The following is a 24,495-nucleotide window of genomic DNA, read 5'->3' as shown; positions in this document are numbered from 1 at the left end:
ATTCTCACCCAAGGACGAGAAACTGAGAAGTTGGAAAAGGAGGTGGCGGTGGCGTACAAGACAAGATTTGTGCATTCCCTTTCGACAAGCCTCTCACACTGGTCCTCTGTTAATTTAAACACAAGTACAGGCCTCCCAGCCTATGCCTTTGGAAGATATAGACAAATCTTAAGTCCTCCAAAGGTCTGGAACAGGCCTTGTGCTATTGGGTAATTCCTTAAACATTTAACTACACTGTGTCTGTGCCCAACTCTTGATTTCATGGTGGTTAATTTCCCTTTGTCTCTTTCCTCTGTATATTTGCAGTTTTTTGCTGTGGTGTTTTGGAAAACCGAAGAGTCAAGCCAGTCAAGCTTCCCTCGCAGAGAGTCTGTTGGGTTGTGCCCATCTCCCTGAGCGGAGGGGGCACAATGGCCGATCCCATCATGGACTTATTTGAGGACACACCGTTGTTCAACCTGGATGCTCTGCCAGATGACGCTTTCTCTCAGGGTTCATCGGACCCTGTGGAGGAGGCCCTCAAGTTGGCCCTTGGCCAAGTGGAGCCGCCTGCTGACTCTGAGCCCACCCCAGAGCTTACTGTCACCTCTGGCCTTGATATGCATGTGGACGCCCCAACAATCCCGGATCCTGTCACTGCTCCGGTCCCCATACAGCAGCCGGCTCCGGTGACCCTCACTCAGACTGTTTCTATAGCCGCAGCCCCTGCCCCTATTGAAACCTCTTTGGTCCAGGCACAAGCCCAGATCCAGAGCGCCGTGCCTATCGTCACCAACACTGGCACTGTCCTGTTAGGCTCGCCGCTCACAGTCTCCAGCTCCTCAGCCAGTACGACCACAACGCAGCAGCTCACACAGATCACTCACCAGATCACTCCCCAGCAGTTGGCGGCTATCACCCAGCAGGCTGGCGGGAAAATAGTCATCCTTAAAGGCCCCCAAGGTCAAGCCCAGGTTCTTCAGACAGTATCAGGGGCCACAGGCTCAACTGGGGGGAAGGTCATCCGCTTGTTGTCGGGTACTGCTCTCCGGCCTGGAATGTCCATATTATCTGGAGGGACAGTTTTGAACCAGGCCAGCCCAGGTCAAGCGCAAGTCAAGGTGGGTTCTGTTGGGGTACAGAGGCTGGTGCAGTCTCCCAATGGGCCGGCGAAACAAATTCTACTGACCTCCATGCCCCAGCAGGTGCAGCAGACGCAGAGCCAGCAAGTGCAGGTGCAGATCCCGGCCCATTCTCAGATAACCCAAGGCCAAGTGCAGATCCAACCCCAGGGACAGAACACACAGATCCAAATGCAGCTTCAGCCAACCATGCAGGCTCAGGTCACCCCCACTTCCCCCGCCACCCCGGGAAGACCACAAGGCGTCACTCTGACCACTGTACCACAACAGGTGGGGCCCGTAGAATTGGTCTGGTTCCTGACCGGGTCATCGTCTAGTTTCCTCAGCTAAAAATTTAAGTAAGGCTCTACCATACTTTCTCAAAATAATTTTCCCACATATCTTTTCCCAGGGGGGTGAGGCCAAGCGGATAACTCTGGTCCTTCAGCAGCCTTCTCAGGCGGGCACGGCTCAGGCAGTGACTGTGGCCACCGGAACAGCCCAGCATCATGTCCAGCAGGTTCAGACCGTCCAAGGAGATCAGCAGCCCAGACTAGTGCTAGGTCAGCTCCCTGGGGGGAAACTAGTGCTCCAGGGTGGCCAACTTGCAGCTCTCACCCAGGCGCGGGCTGCAGGCCAGGCAGGGGGGCAGCCCAAAGTGCTCACCATCCAGCTCCAGGTGCAGCAGCAGCCCAACCAACAGGGAGGAATCAAGGTGAGCAGGAGTTGTGTTGGAGTCAGACTTGCCTGTATTCAGATCAGAGTTTCTGTTTGGAAACAATTGGTGGACTAATGGGAGAAATTCTGGTCAAATATTATCTGTGTTTATTTAACTTAAAAACAATTGAAAGGCAGACTATATAAAGAATGACAATCAAATCAAATTGTGTAGATTTATATTTTTTATTGATAAGTAGGCTACTTTTGCTTGCAGTTATATTCCAAATAAAATAAAAGCGTAATATTTATTTATTTTTAAAAGTCTATTGACGGGGCAATAGACTTTTATAAATAAATAAATGTTATGCTAGCCTATGTTTGTTGGAGAAAATTGTAAACACAAAGAATTTTCTTTGGCTTTAGGCCTACATATTCTCAAATAAAATAAAGCAGAATAAAAACTATTTGTAAATAAACAAAAAATGACACGTAGGCCTTTCTGGCTCTTAACAATTTAATTACGGCATGCTGCTGCTGACATGAAATCAAATCATTTCCATTCACTTGAGCCTTTTCTCAGATAAAATAAAAACTCTGAAAATAAACAAATTACATGTAGGCCAGTCGTGATGTAAGTAACATGTGAACAAGAAGTAACAAGTGCCGCTGCTTTAATTAACATATCACTTAAATCACATCTATAAAAAAATCAAAAACAAAATAAATATGGCAAGTCGACCTGAATCAAAATAAATAAATAAATAAATAAATAAATAAATAAATAAATAAATAATGAAGTTTGTGGTGTTGCCCGTCTTCGTCGGCACAGCTCATCAACATATATTACGCGGTGGATACTTAGTCACGTTTGGGTCGAACTTAAATATCCCCAAAAAAACGCCAAACTACGGAGGTATGTTTCCCTGTTGATACATGACAATACATCATCTTTCTCCTTCTCCTCTGAGTTGCTCATTCTGGGCGCTGCAGGGGTTTATTTTTATATCGACAAATGTAATTTGCTAGAGGTGAAAGGTCAGCTTTAGGTCACCCAAATTAAATGGCTTTCGGTTGCCACTTGCCTTACACTATAAGTGAACAAATCTGTGGAAGACTTTATCGAAATGATCAAGCCAATTTATTCGACATGGAGGGAAATAAATCATGATAATTATCGTTATAATTTTCTCGCCCAGCACTAATTCAAATTGTGTGAAGAGGGAATTATTTTCACATCAGATTTTCCCGGTCAAAATCAGGGAAATACCGGATAACTGAAACGATGATTCAGATGCTGAAATCCTTCAGCCTTTTGCTTTTGATAAACTACTGAAATACCTGCTTATTGAAACTGTTATTGTTTGTAATAAGTATTTTTTAATTTATAAATAAGTAATATAATTGGTGCAGCAGGGGTGTTCATTTATTGAACGACCCCTCTAAATGATTGGTGCTAAAAGTGCTCACATAAGCATGTCAATGAATTTGCTCACAGTACTGTGTGTGTGTGTGTGTGTGTGTGTGTGTGTGTGTGTGTGTGTGTGTGTGTGTGTGTGTGTGTGTGTGTGTGTGTGTGTGTGTGTGTGTGTGTGTGTGTGTGTGTGTGTGTGTGTGTGTGTGTGTGCAGTACCAACTAGTTTCAGGAGCAGGCAACACTGGCAGCCCTCAAATGGTGCAAATCTCCCAGGGCCAAGGAGGACAGAGAGTTGCTCTGCCGCTCAAAATGCTACTGCAACCACAGGTAGGCTCTCAGAAGAGGATTGATCCTTTCCTTGACTAAGAGAATGGTTCACGTTTAACACTTGGTAGTAGGGATGCTATTTTAGAATTATTGTTTTTTTTTTTTCTGACCGATAGCCGACCCTTGTTAACCGATATTTAACCGTTATCAGGCAAGATTAAAACGTACCGTTTAGAATGTATTTATGTAAAAAAAAAAAATCATATTTTGATAATGGTAATATTCTGACTTATTGACTATGTTAGGGAGTACTCGATTTGGTTGTCAGTATTCGTTCAACGCAATCACATTTTTACTAGAGGGTGCACACTATTAGGTTGGTGTTAAACGGTAAACACCTTGGCTTACTGCGGCCAGCACTTCTGGGTTTGGGAAAGGACCTCACCCGGCCATGGGCTGCGTAAGCTGTCCTCTTACGTGCCTGAAATAAAAGGCACATAGGGTTGCACGTGTCGCCCCCATTTGTTGCTTTCAAGAAATGGATTGTTTAGCCTATTTTCCTTTTACCACGCCACAAACTTTTTTTTTAATGACTGTTTAACTGATATATTAATCGGTCAATTCTTATTGTCGGTTAATGGTTAAACAGTTAATTATTAACCTCCCTACTTGGTAATCAAAACTATCTTTGACCCTTGATATATACACTTTTATAATGTTCATATGAGTTCTTTCTTCTGCTTTGTCCCAGACAAGCGCGGCTTCCTCGGCTGGCGGCACGGTCTCTGTGGTGAAGGTCATCAGCACCTCCCCGGCCGGCTCCTCCGCTACCACAACCACAGCCTCCCAGGCCATCCGCATCGCAAAGGCCGGCGAGCCAGTGACGGTGCGCCGCGTGGAGACCCTCTGCAAGCAGGAGAAGGCGAACCGCATTGTCGCCGAAGCCATCGCGCGGGCCAAGGCACGCGGCGAAAAGAACCTCCCCCGAGTCCTGAACCAAGACGAGCTCCCTGCGAGTCAGACCTCCCCTGAGCTGGGGGGCACTGTGACAGTGGTGACCACTGCTAAGAAGAAGGCGTCCGGGGGCGGCAGCAAGAAGAAAAGCCCGATTGCCGCAGCGGTCAAGGGCGGAGTTGGGGCGGACAAGAAGGGCAAGGCGAAGACGGCAGGAGGAGCGTCGGGAGAACTCGCTGGCAGTGGGACGCCGGGGGGCGCAAACAAGAGCAAAAGCAAGGTCAAAACAAAGTAAGACATGGAATTTGTGCTGTTGCGTGTGAGATTACCGTTCCTTACCGATTGTGACATTTAAGTGATTTTAATTTTCTCTCTTTTTCCATCGATTCAATAGCACCATTACTCTTGTAGGGGCAAAGAAAAGAAAGAGAAATGCGTCTTCAGACCATTCCGATGGGGAGCAGAGCCCCACCTCTCCGGCAGCACTGGAAGACGACTTTTCAACGGTACTCTCGCTCACACACGCACACCCCGTTCAGACCTGACATTAACATGCATATCGGGTGATCGAATCACAACCTGAGAGCGGGAGATGCACGTGGAAACATATCCAAAATGCATTGGTGAGGTTGTGCTTGGTTAGGCTTAACCTACTTGGCCCAATGATTCAATTCAAAGCAGGTTTGTTAAATGTCTTTGCAGTCAAACTACATGTGGACTTTTCCGAACGTGGCAACAATGCCGTCGATAAATCCAACACATCAAATTTGCTCACAGCAAAGACCGCACTGCATCCATTTGCATATTTAGCAGAGAAATAAAATTGTATCTCATGGTCCATGGAGATGCATGTTAACGCCAATCGTGACTGCACTCCATCTTGATGTCATCTAACGTCATCACACATGCACACTCACGAAGAGTTGCATTGACACAGCCTGCATTCTGACCTTATTCTCAGAGATGGGCGATATGAATTATTCATCAAGACAGTAGTCATGCTTTACACCATACCCACATACTGTATGATGATGCGGCATGCAGTTTTGTATTGGCATTTTGGATGCTCAGCTCCAAAAAGCTCATTGATTGATCACTTGGTGCTGTTGCTGCCTCTCCGTCCTGCCAGAAGAGGCGCTCGAACCGGGTGGTGAAGAGGAAAAAGTACACAGAGGATCTGGACATCAAGATAACGGACGACGAGGACGAACAAGAGGACGTAGACGTGACCTCCACTGCCGCGGCCGTGGCCTCCATCAGCGGAGCTACCGCTGCTCAACTGATGGGGCAGCAGCTGAAACAGGAGCTTGGACTGGACGGCGACGGTCAACCCAGCATGCAGTTCTTTGTGGTGAGGAGGGAATACCGTTTCACCAGCATTGTTCTCCTTTTTGGTGCTGTTGTGTGGCTGACTTTTGATGAACTGAACGTCCTGTTAAATGTTTGGCTTTGTACAGGAAAACCCAAGTGAAGAAGATGCTGCGATTGTAGACAAAGTTCTGTCAATGAGATTAACCAAGAAGGAGGTAGGTCTTCTCCATTTGAAATACTAAAGAACTCTCTTCAAGTCTCTGGTTGACTAACTTCTTCTCCCGCTACTTCAAGGTTTCTCCAGGCCATTATGTCAACATTGAAGAGTTCTTTGTGAAATACAAGAACTAGTAAGTCCCCGTTTCATCACGAGGAAGAAGCTTTCCTTTGAGTTCTTCGTTCACAGTGAAACTAAATCATGAGGGAATCCCCTTTCTCTCCTCTCAGCTCCTACCTGCACTGTGAGTGGGCCACTCTGGAGCAGCTGGAGAGAGACAAACGGATCCATCAGAAGCTCAAGAGGTTCAAGACCAAATACACCCAGATGAGGAATTTGTTTCAGGAGGTAAGGCGAGAAAAGATCGATATGGTGTGGAGGTACCCACACTCTGTGAACGCTAGTGTTGATTTTCGTTGGTTTCTCAGATTTCTGTTCCAGTTTCTTTCTATTTTATTTATTTATTTATTTATTTATTTATTTTAATTGGCCCCAGGTGATTATTATTTTTTTATATATTTGTCGTCTACGGCCATGTGTTTCTGTGCAGGAGGAGCCGTTCAACCCAGACTACGTGGAGGTGGACAGGATTCTGGATGAGTCCCAAAGTGTCGACAAGGACAATGGAGAGGTGAGCGTAGCCCACTGAGTCCAATAAAAAGCTTTCAGCTTTTAACACTGCTACGCTACTGTAAGTCCGTCAGATACATAGCTAGAAATGTAATCCAAACCATCATTAAACTTGCTAACCCTCCAATATCAGGCATTTATAGCTTCAAATTAAATTACGCATTGTCAAAGCTTTGTGCTGTAAAATGGATCTGTGTTCACAGCAAGTGTCTGCTTGCTGCGGTCATATGGTTTCCTGATAACCACTTGTTTCTAAAACATGTTGAGAGAAAACCGGCTTTCTGTGTTGAGTTTGCATGTTCTCCCTATGTGTATGTGGGATTCCTCCGGCTGCTCTGGTTTCCTCCACCTCAAACACATGCGTTCTAGGGTTAGACACTCACATCGGTGCCCCTGACCAAGGCATCGGTCAAGGCCTGGAGTTGGTTCCTGGTTGCTGGCACTGTTCGTAGATATGTAAAATATGGGTTGGATGCAGAGGACTAATTTCATCCAAGGGGATTAATAAAGTGTATAAAGTAAAAAAGATAGTCTTCCTTCCTAGATTGCTCTGAAATAATACGCACCTTCGTTATAGGGTAGGGACATCATTTAGCCACTTTCGGAAGAGGATGTTTGATTGTATTATCCTGTTTAATTAATTATCTGAGCCTGTGTGCTCTCTCTCTGCCCTGCAGCTTGTCATTTACTACCTTGTCAAGTGGTGTTCCCTGCCCTATGAAGATGCTACCTGGGAGCTAAAGGAGGATGTGGATGAAGGCAAGGTGGAGGAGTTCAGCAAAATCCAGAACCGTCAACCGCGCCTTAAGAGAACGGTAGGTGGATGTTAGTTAACTTGTTATGTGGGTAATTAAAACCGATTAAGCCTGTTCAAAATTGCTGCCATTTTTGCCACGTTTGGTTTTAGGATCAGTTGTCCTCATACAGTTAGTCACAAATGCTGCTAAACAGTAAATATTAGGGGTGTAACGGTATGGTATATTTGGTACAGTCGAGTTGAACTGATAAATGGTTCTGGAAACTTAAGAGAGTGACAGAACGTATCCCCATCACACACAGTGCTTGTTTCCTTACATAAGGAAACAGAGTAAAATCAAATAACTTACTTCTAAAATTAAAACACATTTTTGGCGCACCAATCCCAGGCGACCTATCGCTGGGACTGTGGGCACAGTCGGTACCGTCAAAGAGAGCCATTGGGGGCAGATCCATAATTTTTAAATTTTTATTATTTTTAATTTTATAGGTATGTTTACAATGAGATATTTAGGGGGACAACTCTCTGTCGTGCCCCATTCATATTAGCATTGAACAGCCAAATCTGATTCAACTGACTGAAATTCTGAGTCGGGTACAGCCCTAAAAATAATTAACAATAATCGTACACACGCAAAATAAATCCCCAATATGTTTAATGGACTGTCCTTCACGCAAGGTGCGCAAAGCTGAAGTGACGAGCAGGAGGGGACTCAGCGGAGAAACTGAAAAGTTTGAACCCTGAACATAGTATGGAAGACAGTCAATGACGATAACTTAGATTGTTGATTGATTGTTGTGTTTATATTTCATTTCCTCCTGTAACTTTCACCAGCAAAAAAATGAAATACAAAAAAAAAAAAAAAAGAGAGAAAACGTGTGTGTGTGTGTGTGTGTGTGTGTGTGTGTGTGTGTGTGTGTGTGTGTGTGTGTGTGTGTGTGTGTGTGTGTGTGTGTGTGTGTGTGTGTGTGTGTGTGTGTGTGTGTGTGTGTGTGTGTATATCTCTCTATCTCGGTTTTACACCATTTCCTTTTGCCTCTCCTCCCCCTCCAGCCGAGGCCCCCTGCTGCTTCATGGAAAAAGCTGGAGGAGTCAAAAGAGTATAAGAGTTGCAACACCCTCAGGGAATACCAGCTTGAAGGAGTGAACTGGCTGCTCTTCAACTGGTACAACAGGTATTAAGCGCCCAGATTTTGGACACTTAAATACAATCTCCCCGTAGCTTTATTTTTTATTTTTTATCAACCGTGTCCTTATCTTAATCCAGTGAAAATCTAGGCTGATTTATTTTGTTAACACCAAAGGAAATATCTTTATTTAGTAAATTAAAGAAAGGAAAGTAGTTAAGCTACTGCATCACACATAAAAGATTTTAAGATAATACTTTTTTCCATCCCAATATTACATCACAGATTATATAAAACCAGTCAAAATGTACTTAAAATAGGAAAAAAAGCAAATCGCCTGGAACTTTGCATGAAGGAAAAAAACCAAAACAATTGAAGGAGCTCTTGAAGTAAGCTTGTTATGTAATGCTCTGAGATTTACCGCCCGTGCTCCTCTGTCCTGCAGACAGAACTGCATCCTGGCAGACGAGATGGGTCTGGGGAAGACCATTCAGTCCATTTCGCTGCTGTCTGAGGTGTTTGGGGCTGGTGTCCAGGGCCCCTTCCTGGTCATCGCTCCACTCTCCACCATCACCAACTGGGAGAGGGAGTTCACCACCTGGACGGACATGAATGCGATCGTCTACCACGGCAGCCTGGCCAGCCGGCAGATGATCCAGCAGTATGAGATGTACTGCAAGGATGACAAGGTGAAGGCTTATCTTGCATGCACAATTATCCAGGGTCCTTAATGTTCAGTATATGCTAACAACCCATTTCCTATCTGATCCATTTATTTTAGAAAATTCTATAAACACCTTGTAAATCCCTGGACGGAAATTCAGGAGTGAATCTATACCGTTAGTTTTGGATAAACCAAAATTACGTAACATACATTTTGTGTGTGTGTGTGTGTGTATAATGTATAATGTATTTGCTCCAAATTAAATCTGGACTTATGTCTTCAGGACCACCTGATCCCAGGTGCGTACAAGTTTGATGCCCTGATCACCACCTTTGAAATGGTGCTATCTGACTGCCCTGAGCTGAGGGAGATCTCCTGGCGCTGTGTGATCATCGACGAGGCTCACCGCCTCAAAAACCGCAACTGCAAGCTGCTGGACAGCCTGAAAATGCTGGACGTGGTGAGTGCATAATGTAGGCTGAAATAAATGTACTCCTCCTTTTCTACCTGTCTTTCCTCACAATTCTTCTCTCTTCCCCCACTTCTCCCTCTGCTTTTGTTTGCGCTTTTATTTCATCCCCCTCCCTGCCAATGCGTGGCCTTCCCAGGAACATAAAGTGCTGCTGACAGGAACTCCACTGCAGAACACTGTAGAGGAGCTCTTCAGTCTCCTTCACTTCCTCGAGCCGGCCCAGTTCCCCTCCGAGACGGAGTTCCTCAGGGACTTTGGAGACCTCAAAACAGAGGAACAGGTGCACGATATAAGCATGAGCACATGTGCACACACATCCTGTCTGACCCTTTCTCACACATTTACTCCACCTATCTACTCCGTGTTCTCATTTTCTCCTTTAGAGTATAAACCGCTTGATCTCCTTTTTAATGTTTTGGTGTTTTCCCTCGCTCAGGTCCAGAAGCTGCAGGCCATTTTGAAGCCAATGATGTTGCGTCGATTGAAAGAGGATGTAGAGAAGAACCTGGCCCCCAAACAAGAGACCATCATCGAGGTGAGAGCATAAGTCAGAACCCTGGAGCACGATGTGGAAATCCTTGACCTTTACATAAAGAAAATATCTGATGAAGTTATTAACATTTTCAAAAGAAGGAAAAGGATTGCGAGTCCTCAAGGAATGTAACGGGAACGTGTCACAATTAGGTTGAGGAAAACAAAAACTTTGGATGAACAGCAAAGATAACCAGTTTTAAAAATGTAGTTTGCTGTAAAACCTGACTTGCCTTTTCACCCAGGTGGAACTGACTGACGTCCAGAAGAAGTACTACCGGGCCATCCTTGAGAGGAACTTCACTTTCCTCAGCGTTGGGGCCAACAGCAACAGTAATGTGCCCAACCTGCTCAACACCATGATGGAACTGCGCAAGTGCTGCAACCACCCCTACCTCATCAACGGTACGCTGCCATGCCTTTCTTAACACGAGCTGGACTCATTTTACCTCGACTTAAAACATAGGCTGTGACCTGAATAATCAATGGATTCAATTTTGTTTAAAATTGTATATATTTGAAGAGGCAAGAGGATTATTTGTTAGTAAATAAAAAAATAAGAAGTCTTACAGTTTGTTCGACCATTAAATGTCTTAAAGTCTTAAAAGTTTGGAGCAGATATATATATATATATATATATATATATATAAAATGCAGATATTTACTATAAAACCTGAGGCATTTACCCAGGGTTTTTACACTCATTCAAAGTTGGAGCAATTGATGCAAGTTTCACCTCAACATAAGGTTTGAGTGTCATTTAACCTTATTTGCAAACTTTGTCTTTGAGGGAACCATAATTTAGATAAAAGATAATTATTAACACTTGAAGTAAAAAAGAATTACAAAAGGTTGGCATGGAAAAATAGCTACTGTATGTGTCATACCCCTTTCCCACTGCACCAATAACCCGCTAACATCCAGCATTTGAAACCAGTGGGATAGGAAGAACCCGGGTCTCGGTCCCGGGTGAAATGACCCCAACACACAGGTTTTAATTTGCTCCACCTCCGATGGGCTCTGGTTTGACCAGGGCACCCGGGTCGACCCGCTAATCTTTCCCCCTTTACCTGCGCGATGCGCATTGGAATCCTGGAAGCTGGCGCGTAAATGGACAGGAATATCTGTGTATCATCCCATCATTTCATATCCCATTTAGAATCCAAAATCAAATTCGGAAGACTTTTTTTCGGCACGGGCGACCCTATAATGGCAACTGGCAGCATACAGCAGCGTGGAGTATCCATGCTGCCGGTGCTCCATGCTGTCTCTACTGTAATGTTTGGTCGTTCATGAACGATCAGATTCTTTTAAACTTGAAAAATAATTATTTTGAATAATTATTTTTCAAGTTTTACAGTTTTATGTGGTTGGTTGTTTAAGTTGCTGTCGCCTCTACTGTTTTGTTCCCAATCACACTGGAAACAAGACACGCTCTGATGTGTTTGTGACGTCGAAGTGACTCACCAGGAAAAAAACCCGCCATTTCTCCTGGCAATGGAGAAGGTGTCAATCGCCTATTTTTAGCGGATTGAGCGGGTTTTAAAAAAACAAAACGGGTCAACCTGCAAACTTTGGTGTGAAAACCATATCAGAAATGTGATTTGTTTGAACCCCGTTGATCAGCGCTGGTTCTGAATTCGTGGAAATCTCTTCTCAGGCGCAGAGGAGAAAATTGTAGCAGAGCTTCGGGCGGTGTACAGCCCCTTAGCTCCAGACTTCCATCTGCAGGGCCTGATTCGGTCGGCCGGCAAGCTGGTGCTGCTGGACAAGCTACTGCCTCGCCTTAAGGCTGGCGGCCACAAAGTGCTCATCTTCTCCCAGATGGTGCGCTGCTTGGACATCCTGGAGGACTACCTCATCAACAAGAGGTACGGCTTCTAGGATCTATACCCTTTTGACTCTAAACACATTTTATTAATCTATTTATTTATCAGTTTAACAAACACGCTGGTTCTTTTCAAGATTCAAGATTCAAGATTTTTATTTGTCACATACATATACATACTTCCATACATATATGCAGTGAAATCTTTTATCTTTAGTTGTACTTTACTCCAAATATTTTCAGTTTGCGAGTCGAAGGATTCACTCACTAGCTGATAGTAACTTCACAGCGACCCAATATAATCAATAGGTGTCTGTAAAGTATGTAACCTCCCCGCTTTGTGAAGATACCTTTATGAGCGCATCGACGGCAGAGTGCGAGGAAACCTCCGGCAGGCCGCCATCGACCGATTCAGCAAACCTGACTCTGATCGCTTCGTCTTCCTGCTGTGTACCCGAGCCGGGGGCCTGGGCATCAACCTCACTGCCGCAGACACCTGCGTCATTTTCGACTCTGATTGGAACCCTCAGAACGACCTACAGGTAAGATAACCTGCCGTCTCTGTGGAGATTTTTTGAAGAAGACGTAAACCCCTGCCCACTTCTGGATTGAGAGCCACCGGTTGAGAACCACTGACGTTCCCCTCAGCCAAACATAGAATGAAAATTTTTTGGCTTTTGTCAAGCTTCATCTTTTTAATGAGTTGCGCCTTTGTCAAAACTCTGTTTAGGGCAGATGCCTTTCCAAATTCTTTAACCTTGCGATCAACTGCTTCTGCTTTTGAACCCCTTTCTTTTCCCTCCCGTCCAGGCCCAGGCACGTTGCCATCGTATTGGCCAGTCCAAGGCGGTCAAGGTGTACCGGCTGATCACGAGGAACTCCTACGAGCGGGAGATGCTGGATAAAGCAAGTCTGAAGCTTGGCCTGGACCGCGCCGTGCTGCAGAGCATGAGCGGCAACAAAGAGAGCAACGTCAACGGGGTAAAAGAACCTTCTGGCCATTGCCATGCGGTGTGCACTGATGGTCACATGTGATGCATTTTGTTCAAACTGAACAAGTTTAGGGTTAAATGGCAATGCTTACTATGATTGGAACATTTGTCTGCTCAGGTTCAGCAGTTCTCCAAAAAGGAGATCGAGGACCTGCTGAGGAAGGGCGCCTACGCTGCCATCATGGACGAGAACGACGAGGGCAGTCGTTTCTGTGAGGAGGACATCGACCAGATCCTGCAGCGGAGGGCCACCACCATCACCATTGAGAGCGAGGGCAAGGGCTATTGAGAGCGAGGGCAAGGGCTCCACCTTCTCCAAGGCCAGCTTTGTGGCGTCGGAGAACCGCAACGACATCGCCCTGGACGACCCCGAGTTCTGGCAGAAATGGGCCAAGAAAGCGGACATTGACTACGACTCCATCAACAGGAAGGTAATGTACTGTAGATGTGTCCAGGATTAAGTTATGAGTTATAGAAAGCGGAACTTCATTGAACAGATTTGTTATTATTGTTTTGGCATGTCTTTATTTCTATCCTGTATATCTATATCTGTATATCTATATATGGTCCCCATCACTGAATGCATTTTCTCTTTTGTCGCCCTCTCATTTTCTTATTGCCCCCCTCCCTCACCCCAACAGAACACTCTGGTCATCGACACCCCAAGAGTACGCAAACAAACCCGTCAGTACTCCACCTTGCGTGGGGAAGGCGGTGAGCTCTCTGACTTGGACAGCGACGATGAGTACCCCCCTGCCAACTCCAGGCAGTCCCGTTCATCCCGGCGGTCGGAACGCCACACGGGGAACGGCTACGGCCGCACTGACTGCTTCCGGGTGGAGAAACACCTGCTGGTCTACGGGTGCGTTACCTCTGACTGCGAATGACTTTGCTTGTTAACTTGTTGTTTTCTGGTTTTTATGACAAATTAATCTGCTTTCCTCAAGCCTTAAACATGAGTTTTTAAACAAGTTTTTTTTTGTTTTTTTTCCACTCACCTTTCCCTGAAAGGAGTACGATCAAAAGATTAGATTTCTCCCCGGCAAGAGTGCAACTTGCACAATGCCATTTTAAGTTAATTCTTACTCCTTGGGGATTGGAATGCAGAGCTAGATTCACCTTGGACAATTTTGTAAAGCTACCACCAGAAATGGATGCTTGTCTTGACTGTTCCTCTCTCTTTCCTTTCTCTATCTCCTTGTCCTGTCCACCTCCAGTTGGGGGCGATGGAGGGACATCCTGTCGCACGCCAGGTGCAAGCGCCGCCTGGGCGAACGAGACGTGGAGACGATCTGCCGCGTCATCCTGGTCTTCTGTCTGCTCCACTACCGCGGTGACGAGAACATCAAGAGCTTTATCTGGGAGCTCATCACACCGCCGGAGAATGGCCGCGAGCCCGGGACGCTACTCAACCACTCTGGTAGGACGGTTTCAATTTCAGCTCTAAGTAAATATAGAAACTGATAATGATAGTAATGTTTTTTTAAGTGGGACCTATTATGATTTTCCTTGTTTTCTGTCATACACCGACAAAATTAGCCACAACATTAAAACACTGACAGGTGAAGTGAATACCATTGCTCATCTTGTTCCAATGGCACCTGTCAAGGGGTGAGATATATTAGGCAGCAAGTGAACAGTCAGTTCTTGAAGTTGATAATAAATAAGGGGAATCATAAATATGTGTTATGTGTGAATAGAACACGGCTCTCCGTGCCCCCCGTGCCCCGTTCCTCCAAATAAAACAACTAAAAACAGTGTGCTGACGGGGCACGGAGGAACGGGGCAGGACTCATAGACTCGTTAAGATTATTTTCTGCGCATAACGCCTGGAGAGGTGGTGATCTGGGAGAGAGTCGCAGAGAAAGTGTCACCATTACACACGGTTTCGTTCCATACTGTTCCATATGCAGTTGTTTTGTTACATAAGCAGAAATAAAATAAAATAACCTACATCTGAAATAAAAACACACTGTTTTGGCGCACCGATCGCTGGCACCCCATCACTGGTGTGCGCATCGCTGGCAAATGTATCGTCCGTACCGGCAGAGAGGGAGACAGGTGTGCAAAGTGCGCCCCAATCGCTTCCTCTCCCCCCCCCCCCCCCGCAACGCCCCAGGCGCCCGCCTATCTTTTCAGTGAGGCCTTATATAATAATATGATATGAATACGCCTCAAATTTGTTCAGAAACAGATGTTGGAGGACCGATAAATTGAAATCAGTGAAAGTTTGAGTAAATGCGATGAAAGCCAGAAACCATGCTCAGACGCCATTGGCTCACAGAACCCGGAACTTGTGTTTAAACCCCATTGGCTCACAGACCTCTGGGCCTCGGAAGGGTGGCTCCTCCCACTTAAACAGCCTGTTTTGGAACAAGAGGCTTATAGAGGCATGTTAGAATGGCTTAAATGCCTAATGGGAGTGGCATTTTCAGCAACAAACTTCAAAGGCATTTTTTATGGACCTCAGAGACCTATACTAACTCGCGTGAAAAGGAGTATAATAGTTCCCCTTAAGCTAAACAGTCAATCTTCTGTTCTGATAAAATATTAGGATATTTGAGTTGTGAAAAATTGTACACCACATTTCACCATGTTCCACGTCTCACCGCGCACACGCAGGCTTGTCCATCCCAGTGCCACGCGGCAGGAAGGGGAAGCGGGTGAAGGCCCAGAGCACCTTTGACGTGCAGAAGGTGGAGTGGATTCGCAAGTACAACCCCGACACTCTGCTGCTGGACGACAGCTACCGCAAACACCTCAAGCACCAGTGTAACAAGGTGCTGCTCAGGGTGCGAATGCTCTACTACTTGAAGCAGGAGGTCATCGGCAAACAGGCCGAGTCTGTCCTGAGAGGAGCCGACTACCGGTAGGAGAAAATATGTGAACTTTGTCTCTGATCCAAATCTCAGCACACTGTAATTACAGTACGCACATGGTTCCTCTTACATGTGGGTAAGCTGCGTCTGTTTTTCTTTCTTTTTTAAATTTTTATTCTTGTTTTCAAGGGACATTGACATCTGGATGCCAGACATGGAGCAGCAGGAGGTTCCAGCTGGTTGGTGGGACACGGCGGCCGACCGATCCCTGCTGTTCGGAGTATTTAAACACGGTGCGTCTTCATGTGCGCGCATGTGACATTTGGATAAAAACGTATGTTGACATAACCTCTGCGTGGTAATGTGCAGTCAGTGTGACATCCCATTCCAACCATTTCCAGGATATGAGATGTACACCACAATGCGCGCCGACTCCTGCCTCTGCTTCCTGGAGAGAGCGGGTCGTCCCGACGACAAGGCCATCGATGCCGAACAGCACACGGGCGACGCTGATCTGGGAGAAGAGTGAGTGTCTGGCAAACAGTGTTGACCGTAGCTCATTCTGTGTCTTAAATATTAATTCATTCATCAGCGGTACTAGAGCTTTTAAGAGGGGGGAAAAAACTGCCACGACTACACATATTGAGGCCCCTTTTCTCGCGAGACACAATTAATAAAATTTTATGGGAACCGAGTGGGTGGTTACAGTGCAGACCAAGACCGTCTCTAACAACTGAACCTCCACTAGACAGAATGACAAATAGTTTTTTGATTTCTCATTTAATTCATAAAGGCTTCTTGAGAAAGGGGGGGGGGGAAATGCAACTTAAATGGTTCGCTTCGATAGATCAAAATTTAAAACTGAGTATATAGAGTCGCAAGCTTTCTAGATGCACCAGATGTAATTTGCCTCCTTGTTTATTTGTCGCAGTGGTGACTATGACAAGTATTCAGAGGACCCAGAGTTCAAGCCCGCATCACGGCACGCCAAAGACCTTTTTGATGAGGTGAGACTTATTTTCATTGACATTTGACACTATTTACAGTTTTATTTTAATAAACAGACACCAGTGTTAATATCAAGGCTGAATCATCATTCCTCTCGTCATTTTTAAGCCTTGGAAAAAAAAAAAAAAAACATCTCAATCTCCTCATAATAGTCATTCATTAATTGTGTATTTTTTTTTTAACCTATTTTACAGTTTATTTATAACGGTAAGATAGGATTTTATTTCAAGCTTTTTGCAAATGCCCAGTACATCCACACCGTCACGTTGGCTACAGTAGGTTGCTAGTAGGAAGAGGCGCAACTTCCTTTTCCTATTCTAGGATGTTGCGGATGAAGCCAGAGGAGCTTATCTGTGGTAGAAGTGCAAAAGAATCAAAACCCTGGAAAAAAAACTTGATTAAAATGCACCCTCACTCTCCTCAATCAGCACGACTCAATGAACCTGGATGATGAGATCACGGTGGAGGACAAGGCTGGCCCGGTGCTCATGGAGAGCTCGTCCAGTCACAGTGGGGTCTGCGACTGGCCCACCAGCTCCTCGCTCACAGCTCGCCTGCGGCGTCTCATCACAGCGTACCAGCGCAGCTACAGGCAGGAGCAGCTGAAGATGGAGGCGGAGGCCAAGGGCGACCGCCGGCGCAGGCGGTGCGAGCAGGCCAGCAAGCTGAAAGAGATTGCACGGCAGGAACGACAACAGAGGTACAGTACAGTTAGCTTTTGATCTTACAAGTCAGTGTACCATCAAAATGATTTTGAAGCTGTTATTTTAAGGTTAAAAAAAAAAATTTACATAGTGTTGCTTCGACTGTTTAGGTGTTATTTTTAACAAATCAAGACTGGATAGTCTACCAATGGCATAGCCGTCAGTGCTGGAAAAAAAACCAAAACATGATTAAATCGAAAGTCTAATTGAAACATGGATTTGGAGAATGGTGACACCCTAATATCAATGATCTAAACAGTGATCTAAACCAACTGGACTGTCCTCCCCCTCCTCCCAGGTGGACGCGTCGAGAGGAGTGCGACTTCTACCGCGTGGTGTCCACGTTCGGTGTGGAGAAGATGAAAAGGGAGCCCGGCCTCCCCGAAGGCGAAGACTCTGATTTCGACTGGACCCGCTTCCGCACCTTTGCCCGCCTCGACAAGAAAACGGACGAGAGCCTGAGTCGTTACTTCCGCTGCTTCGTGGCCATGTGTCGGAGGGTTTGCCACCTACGACCGGCCCGTGGGGAAGGTGAGCGCCGCTGCACGGCTTCATGGCGTTCTGTCATCCTTTGCTTGTTTTTGAGCTTATTAGTGATCAAAGCCTTGGGTCTAGAGTTTGTGGCAAATTTCTCCATAAATAGAGACTAGAGTTGGGTGAAAAACATACTGATATACACCACGTTACAAATTATTATGCAAGTGATATTTTTCTCTGATTTTCCTAAATAGTCGATGCAAATAACAGTCAGTATAATTTAAGTCATTAACCATTCGGGTATAATTTGAATGTTATTGAACAAACCTCCCAATGATAACAGTATTTATTTCAAAAATAAACTCTAAATGCACTGTTCCAAATGATTATGCACAACAGAGTTTCAAAACATTATAGGTTGTAAAGAACTGACAATGGTCATTTGTTGAATGTGCAGCATTAGGAGGTCATATTTATTGAAATCAAAAGTTATTTCAATCAAAAACATCTTAACAGGCCAAGTTACATGTTAACATAGGACCCCTTCTTTGATATCACGTCACATTTCTTGCATCCATTGAACTTGAATTTCTTTGCAGGATGTCAGAACAGCCTCCCAGAGCTGCTGTTTTGATGCAAACTGCCTCCCACCCTCATAGATCTTTTGCTTGAGGATGCTCCAAAGGTTCTCAATAGGGTTGAGGTCAGGGGAGGATGGGGGCCACACCATGAGTTTCTCTCCTTTTATGCCCATAGCAGCCAATGACACAGAGGTATTCTTTGCAGCATGAGATGATGCATTGTCATGCATGAAGATGATTTTGCTCCGGAAGGCACGGTTCTTCTTTTTGTACTATGGTCAGTCTCTATATACTTTGCCGAGGTCATTTTCACAGGGACCCTAAAAGGGGCCTCCCAGCTCTCTCACCATGATTCGGGCCCAAAACATTGACTCCGCCACCTCCTTGCTGACGCCGCAGCCTTGTTGGGACATGGTGGCCATCCACCAACCATCCACTACTCCATCCATCTGGACCATCCAGGGTTGCACGGCACTCATCAGTAAACAACTGTCAAACGACTGTTTGAATTAGTCTTCATGTATTTCTGGGCCCACTGCAACCGTTTCTGCTTGTGAGCATTGGTTAGGGGTGGCCGAACAGTAGGTTTATGCACAACTGCAAGCCTCTGGAGGATCCTACACCTTGAGGTTTGCGGGACTCCAGAGGCACCAGCAGCTTCAAATACCTGTTTGCTGCTTTGTAACCGCATTTTAGCAGCTGCTCTTTAAATCCAATGAATTTGTTTGGCAGAAACCTTCCTCATTGTCTTTATCTGCACCAACCCGTCTGTGCTCTGAATCAGCCACAAATCTCTTTACAGTACGATGATCACGCTTAAGTTTTTGTGAAATATCTAATGTTTTTATACCTTGTCCAAGGCATTGCACTATTTGATGCTTTTCACCAGCAGCGATCTTTTTTCTTTCCCATATTGCTTGAAACCTGTGGCCTGCTTAAGTAGTTTTCCTTTAATTGGGCTCACCTGGCAAACTAATTATCATAGGTGTCTGAGATTGATTCCAGTGATGCAAAGAGCCCTGAGACACAACACCATCCATGAGTTGAATTGAAAAACATAACATTTAATGTTTAGGACACTTAAATCCAATTAGCATAATAATTTGGGACACAGTATGGATGGCACTGGAGGATATGGCTAAAAATGTTATTACAAAATGTATCTTTTTTTTTTTTAATATTGATCGGGGTCGATAATTATCACGATACATATTTAATAATAACGCTCAATTTACAATTTTTAAGTGTATTCTCATGGCTTTATGTTACACACTGAGTAAATAAAGTAATAAATGGTTAAAAAGAGATAAATAAAATAAATGTACATTATGTACATTTAAATATATAATATAATCATCATTGTCATCTGAGAACAGTCCCAAAAGTTGCTGAATCTGCGCTCTGTGATTACTGAAAATCGCAGATTGTTTCTTTAATCGTTCTCCTTTTGCGCGGATGGGGGGCCACGCCGGGCTCGGGTTCGGAGGAGGGCAACTTTGAGATTCAGCTGTTCAGTGTCAATATTCTACGGGGGGGTGGTGGTGCACGGGCGCACAGAGGAATGGGGCACGAGGTCCTCCGTGCCCTGTCCTCTGTTTTTAGTTGTTATATTTGGAAGAACAGCTCCAAATATGGAACGGCTCGCCGCGATCAGGGCACGGAGTCCCGTTTTCCCCTTTAAAAAGATATGTATGATTCCCCTTATTTATAATTCTAATTTGGATTTAAAAAAATTATCAAATTAAAAAATGGTCCTTTTCTGGGAGGGATAGTGCCCTAATGTTTTAATGCTGTCAGATAACTCTGATCGGTTAACGAGGGTCCGCTGTCGATCAGAAAAACAATTCTAAATTAGCATCCCTATTCCTGACCCTTTTAAACCCAACCCCGAGATGCCCAACACCCAACACTATTATTGTATTCTCAAAGCTGTGCTGTGGCAGAAAAAAGGTTGGAAAACAATGCAGTCATCGCAATGCCTTGTGCGGCCCTTAATCATCAGCCCTCGCTATGCGTGCGCCTGTCACCTTCCTCACTCTCCTCATCCTCAGATCCGTCAGACGTGTCCCAGTCTCTCGCCCCCATCACTGAGGAGCGCGCCTCTCGCACCCTGTACCGCATCAGCCTGCTGCGCCGCCTCCGCGAGCGCGTCCTGCCACACCCCGACCTGGAGGAGCGCCTGCAGCGAGCCATGCCCAATTCGGAGCTGCCCGCCTGGTGGAGCGCGCCGGACCACGATCGTCAGCTGATGCTGGCGGCGGCCCTGCACGGCGTCAGCCGCACCGAGCACTCCATCTTCTCCGACCCGCAGTTCACCTTCGCCCCCGCCCGGGACGAGTTCCTCCAGAAACAGCAGGCCCTGCCCGCACCTCCCCTCCAGGCCCTGCTCGTCACCCCCCTCGCCCAGCCTAAGTGCGAGGAGGAAGGACAGAGCGTGATGGAGGAGGACGGCAGCGGTCTGCGAACTGAAGTCCATCCTTATCTCCAGAGCACGCCGCTGAGCCACAAGGACGGCAAGGCACGAGGGCGGAGCTTTGGCTTTAAGAGGGAAAGGAAGGCAGAAAGAGCAGAAGGCGGAGGAGGCGGCTCTGATTCAGACTCGGATTCAGATTCAGGCTCATCTTCCTCGGCGCGAACTGGCAGCACCGATGAAAGTGGAGAGAGCGATGCTGAGGGGGGAAGAAGTAAGACCATAGTTTTTAAATATCTGGGGGGGGGTTGAATACAATGTTGAATTGTAAATGTATTCATTCCGTCTCCTCGTTTTGTTTACTCAGCCGGTCTGAAGATGTGCGAAGGTGATGAAGAGAACAGTCTTCTCTCCATGAGTCAGTCTCAGGCCGACCTGGTGCCGATCCCCGAGCTCCTCAGAGTAGACTGGCCCAAGGTAACGTCCAGTTGGTGCATCCATCAACTTATGCTAGTGTGTATTTACATCCTTGAGACTATTACTCAAATCAGGGTTCCATATCAGGTCCTTAAAGTCTGAAAAAGTCTTTAGTTCAGTTTTACAAATAACAGGCCCTTTAGAGGTTGAGTCTTGCGTTTCAAGTTCGGAGATCTTCATTTTAATGGAAACATTTTGTCTACTTTTATTCGTTCGTCAAGTTCTTCTCCTTCAGAGTCTGTTTCTGAGGTTATGAAACCCGAAGCCTACCGCCGAACCCAATACTTGTATTCTTACCCGCTGCCTCCCTCTTTGCCCCAGGACCGCGTGTTGATCAACCGCCTGGACAGCTTGTGCACCCTGGTGCTGAACGGCCAGTGGCCGTCGGGGCGGCGCTACATGCCCGAGGCCCAACTCCTCCCGGGCCCCGCGGAGCTGGTGGGAGACGAGCTGGGCTACTCCCGCCTGATGCGCAAGTCCAACGCTCCAAGTGGCCCCGGAGGAGTAGAGGGGGAGGACGGAGGGTTCACCGTCAAGCTTCTCAAGGTGAGGCTAACAGTCGTACAGGTTTTCACTTTAAGGCTCACAAGTGTGCGTGCATTAGTTGTACATCAGGTACCAGTGTGTTGAGGCTAATAAAGGCTAAGCCTGGCTAAATGAGGCGGCCCTTTGTCTCTCTCCCTGCCAGGAGGAGGGGTTGAAGCTGACCTTCTCCAAGCAGGCCCTCATGCCCAACGGGTCCGGGGGGGAGAGCAGCCGCAAGAAGCGCAAGGACCAAGAGGTACACGTGATGAAGTGCTCATCTGCAGTACATGAGGTAACAGTCACGCTCAAGCCTTTTATTTCATGTTGCTTTTTTTTTTTGTTTTGTTTTGGTTTAGTTATCAGACCCAGATGGATTGATGTACGACCCATTGGAGCGTAACCCTCGCCGCAGGGACCCCCCGACCTGGCTGAAGGAGAACCCTGACTATGAGGTGGAAGGAGACATGCTGGAGGTACAGCACTGCGGTGAAAGCATCCAATCAATGCCTTACGTTAGAATCTCTAATTTCTACTTTATTAAAATGCGTTATTTATCGACTTGACCACTTTTAAGAGGGTAAACCGCTGAACTCTCTGTTTGTCCCATCATTCCCCAACGGCTTTAGCTTCTTGTGAATCGGAGCAAGAGGAAGAGGAGGAGGAAGAGGGCAGACAAAGTGCTCACGGGCAGTGAGAAGGTCAAACTAATTCACATGAGGACGGGGAAGAAGGTGAGACGCGGCGTACGCCGGGCGAGAGGAATTCCGCCGGACCTGATTCAGACAGACTCCGCTAACGCCTCAACATTCTGCTGTGTTTTTAGGTCGGAGCTTCATTTTCCCCCATGATTCAAGACCTGAGGGAATATCTGGAGGTGAACCCTGAGCACGCTGTAGCTCCTGACTGGTCTGAAACCGTTCGGAATTCTGTGAGTTTGGTGTCCAGGAATTCCCAGCCCTTTGAGTCTGTTCTGTGTTTGACTGTACTGCTGTGCTGTAATGAGGCCGACTGATAAACGAGGTAAAATATCTTATGAAAGCACCGCGCTCCTCTTCTCCCAGGGTTTCCTGCCAGAGAGCCTTTTCCACAGACTGCTGTCGGAGGACTCGGACATCCCCAAGAGAGGCCACCGCAGACACCACCATCACCACCACCACCACCACCACCACACTCCTGAGCCCACCCCCGTGGAGGACCCCCTGTTCGGCGTGGTGGAAGAGGAGACCCTGGTCTCCGATGGCGCTTACATGATGGATGAGGAGGACCTGGAAAGCTCCCATCACTTCCTCACGAGCCCAGACTTTGACGTTAAAATGGAGGGCGGCGACAGCCTGTCCCAGGGCGGCTACGACAGCTCGGATCAAGAAGCCCTTTTAGACGACGTCATCTTGGCACAGAAAGACTCCGACTCCTCCTCTAGCTCGGAGGATTGACCGACCAACGGCCGCCGCCCCGTCACCACCTCACCCCCCTCCCCCGTTGACTGGGTCCCCTTTTCAAAAAAAGAATTGTGTTACTCCACATTTATTTTTATCTTTATCTATGAAATCATGGAAGAATATCTTGTTTGTATTTTTATTAATTTCTTTAATGTAGGAATTTTTTTTTATTTTTTTTTCTGTTTTGTTTTTTTTCCAGGAAAGTAGCAGGTTTGCACCCATCTCTTTTTTAATTTCCATCATTCACAACAGTGGTTTAAACTCTTTTTTTTTTTTTTCTGTCCTTCAACCATGCTTCCTGTCCCAACCTCCATCAGAGTAAACTGTTGAGCTCAGATTTTGTGACACGCCACTCTCTCTTCCACCAGTTTCTCAGATCGTATTGCATTCCCAGTCATGACCAATTGGGGACCATTGCTGTACAGAAACCCGGTTCTTATCCAACAGCCTCAATGCTGGTCCTCCAGTGCTATGTGAAACTGGATGAGTGGACAACACGGACACGCCCCGAAGCCGGACCCGCCCCGCGAGTCTGATCTCCGGGGGGGGTGGGGGGCGCCCCCCCCCCCCGCTTCCAGACGAGCTTGTGAATGCGAAAGCGGGGTAGGGGCGGGGCAAATGTGTCGATGTACTTTTCTTTTCTTTATCTTTTTGGGTTTTTTTTGTTTTTTTTTCCCCCTCCTCCATTACTTGGGTGGGTGGCGGGTGGGGAATCGAGCAGGGGAGGGAGGAAGACAGGGCGAGGTTTGTATTAGTTACTGATGCAGTGCTAGGAGGGTGGGTGTATTGTACAATGTAGAGCAGATCAGTTGTGTGCTATGGTGCAAAGACGACAGCTATGAGTAATTATTGTTTCATGAGTTGACTGTATCTGTGATATGAATAACAGCAATCTACAGTGAAAGCAATTGTCACCCTAGTCTCTTGTGTACTTTATTTGAGATATTCGCCCGTAATGGGGAGCGACACGGGTGGGTTTGGGGAAACTTTTTTTTTTTTTTTCCCGTCCCTTTTAATTGTCCGCTGACGGGCGGGGGCCCGTCAGCGGACAATTAAAAGGGACGGGAAAAAAAAAAGTTTCCCCAAACTGCTGCGCGATCGGTTACGGACGAACCGCGCGTTTATGACACG

At 46.3% G+C, this 24,495-nt stretch overlaps 1 protein-coding gene across 1 annotated transcript; it reads left to right on the top strand.

Moving 5' to 3' along the window:
- Positions 1 to 410: 410 nt before the first annotated feature.
- On the top strand, positions 411 to 24,037 carry chd8 (chromodomain helicase DNA binding protein 8; the record flags this gene model as incomplete). Its single annotated transcript, XM_080010990.1, is given in 38 exon segments — positions 411 to 1,391; positions 1,516 to 1,815; positions 3,388 to 3,501; positions 4,193 to 4,686; positions 4,790 to 4,901; positions 5,525 to 5,746; positions 5,853 to 5,921; positions 6,001 to 6,056; positions 6,154 to 6,271; positions 6,474 to 6,554; positions 7,231 to 7,368; positions 8,364 to 8,485; positions 8,883 to 9,126; positions 9,385 to 9,561; positions 9,710 to 9,853; positions 10,010 to 10,108; positions 10,350 to 10,509; positions 11,765 to 11,975; positions 12,279 to 12,474; positions 12,743 to 12,913; positions 13,043 to 13,207; positions 13,209 to 13,355; positions 13,566 to 13,786; positions 14,142 to 14,344; positions 15,547 to 15,793; positions 15,933 to 16,036; positions 16,145 to 16,268; positions 16,675 to 16,750; positions 17,180 to 17,451; positions 17,754 to 17,986; positions 20,565 to 21,197; positions 21,291 to 21,400; positions 21,722 to 21,946; positions 22,089 to 22,181; positions 22,282 to 22,398; positions 22,552 to 22,656; positions 22,749 to 22,853; positions 22,987 to 24,037. Coding segments are annotated over 38 exon segments (7,761 nt in total). The 3' UTR covers positions 23,359 to 24,037.
- Positions 24,038 to 24,495: the final 458 nt, after the last annotated feature.

This window comes from Zeus faber (assembly GCF_960531495.2).
Source record: "Zeus faber genome assembly, chromosome: 12".
NCBI lineage: Eukaryota > Metazoa > Chordata > Actinopteri > Zeiformes > Zeidae > Zeus > Zeus faber.
Note: the sequence above shows the minus strand (reverse complement) of the source record. Positions and strands in the feature narration are given on the sequence as shown.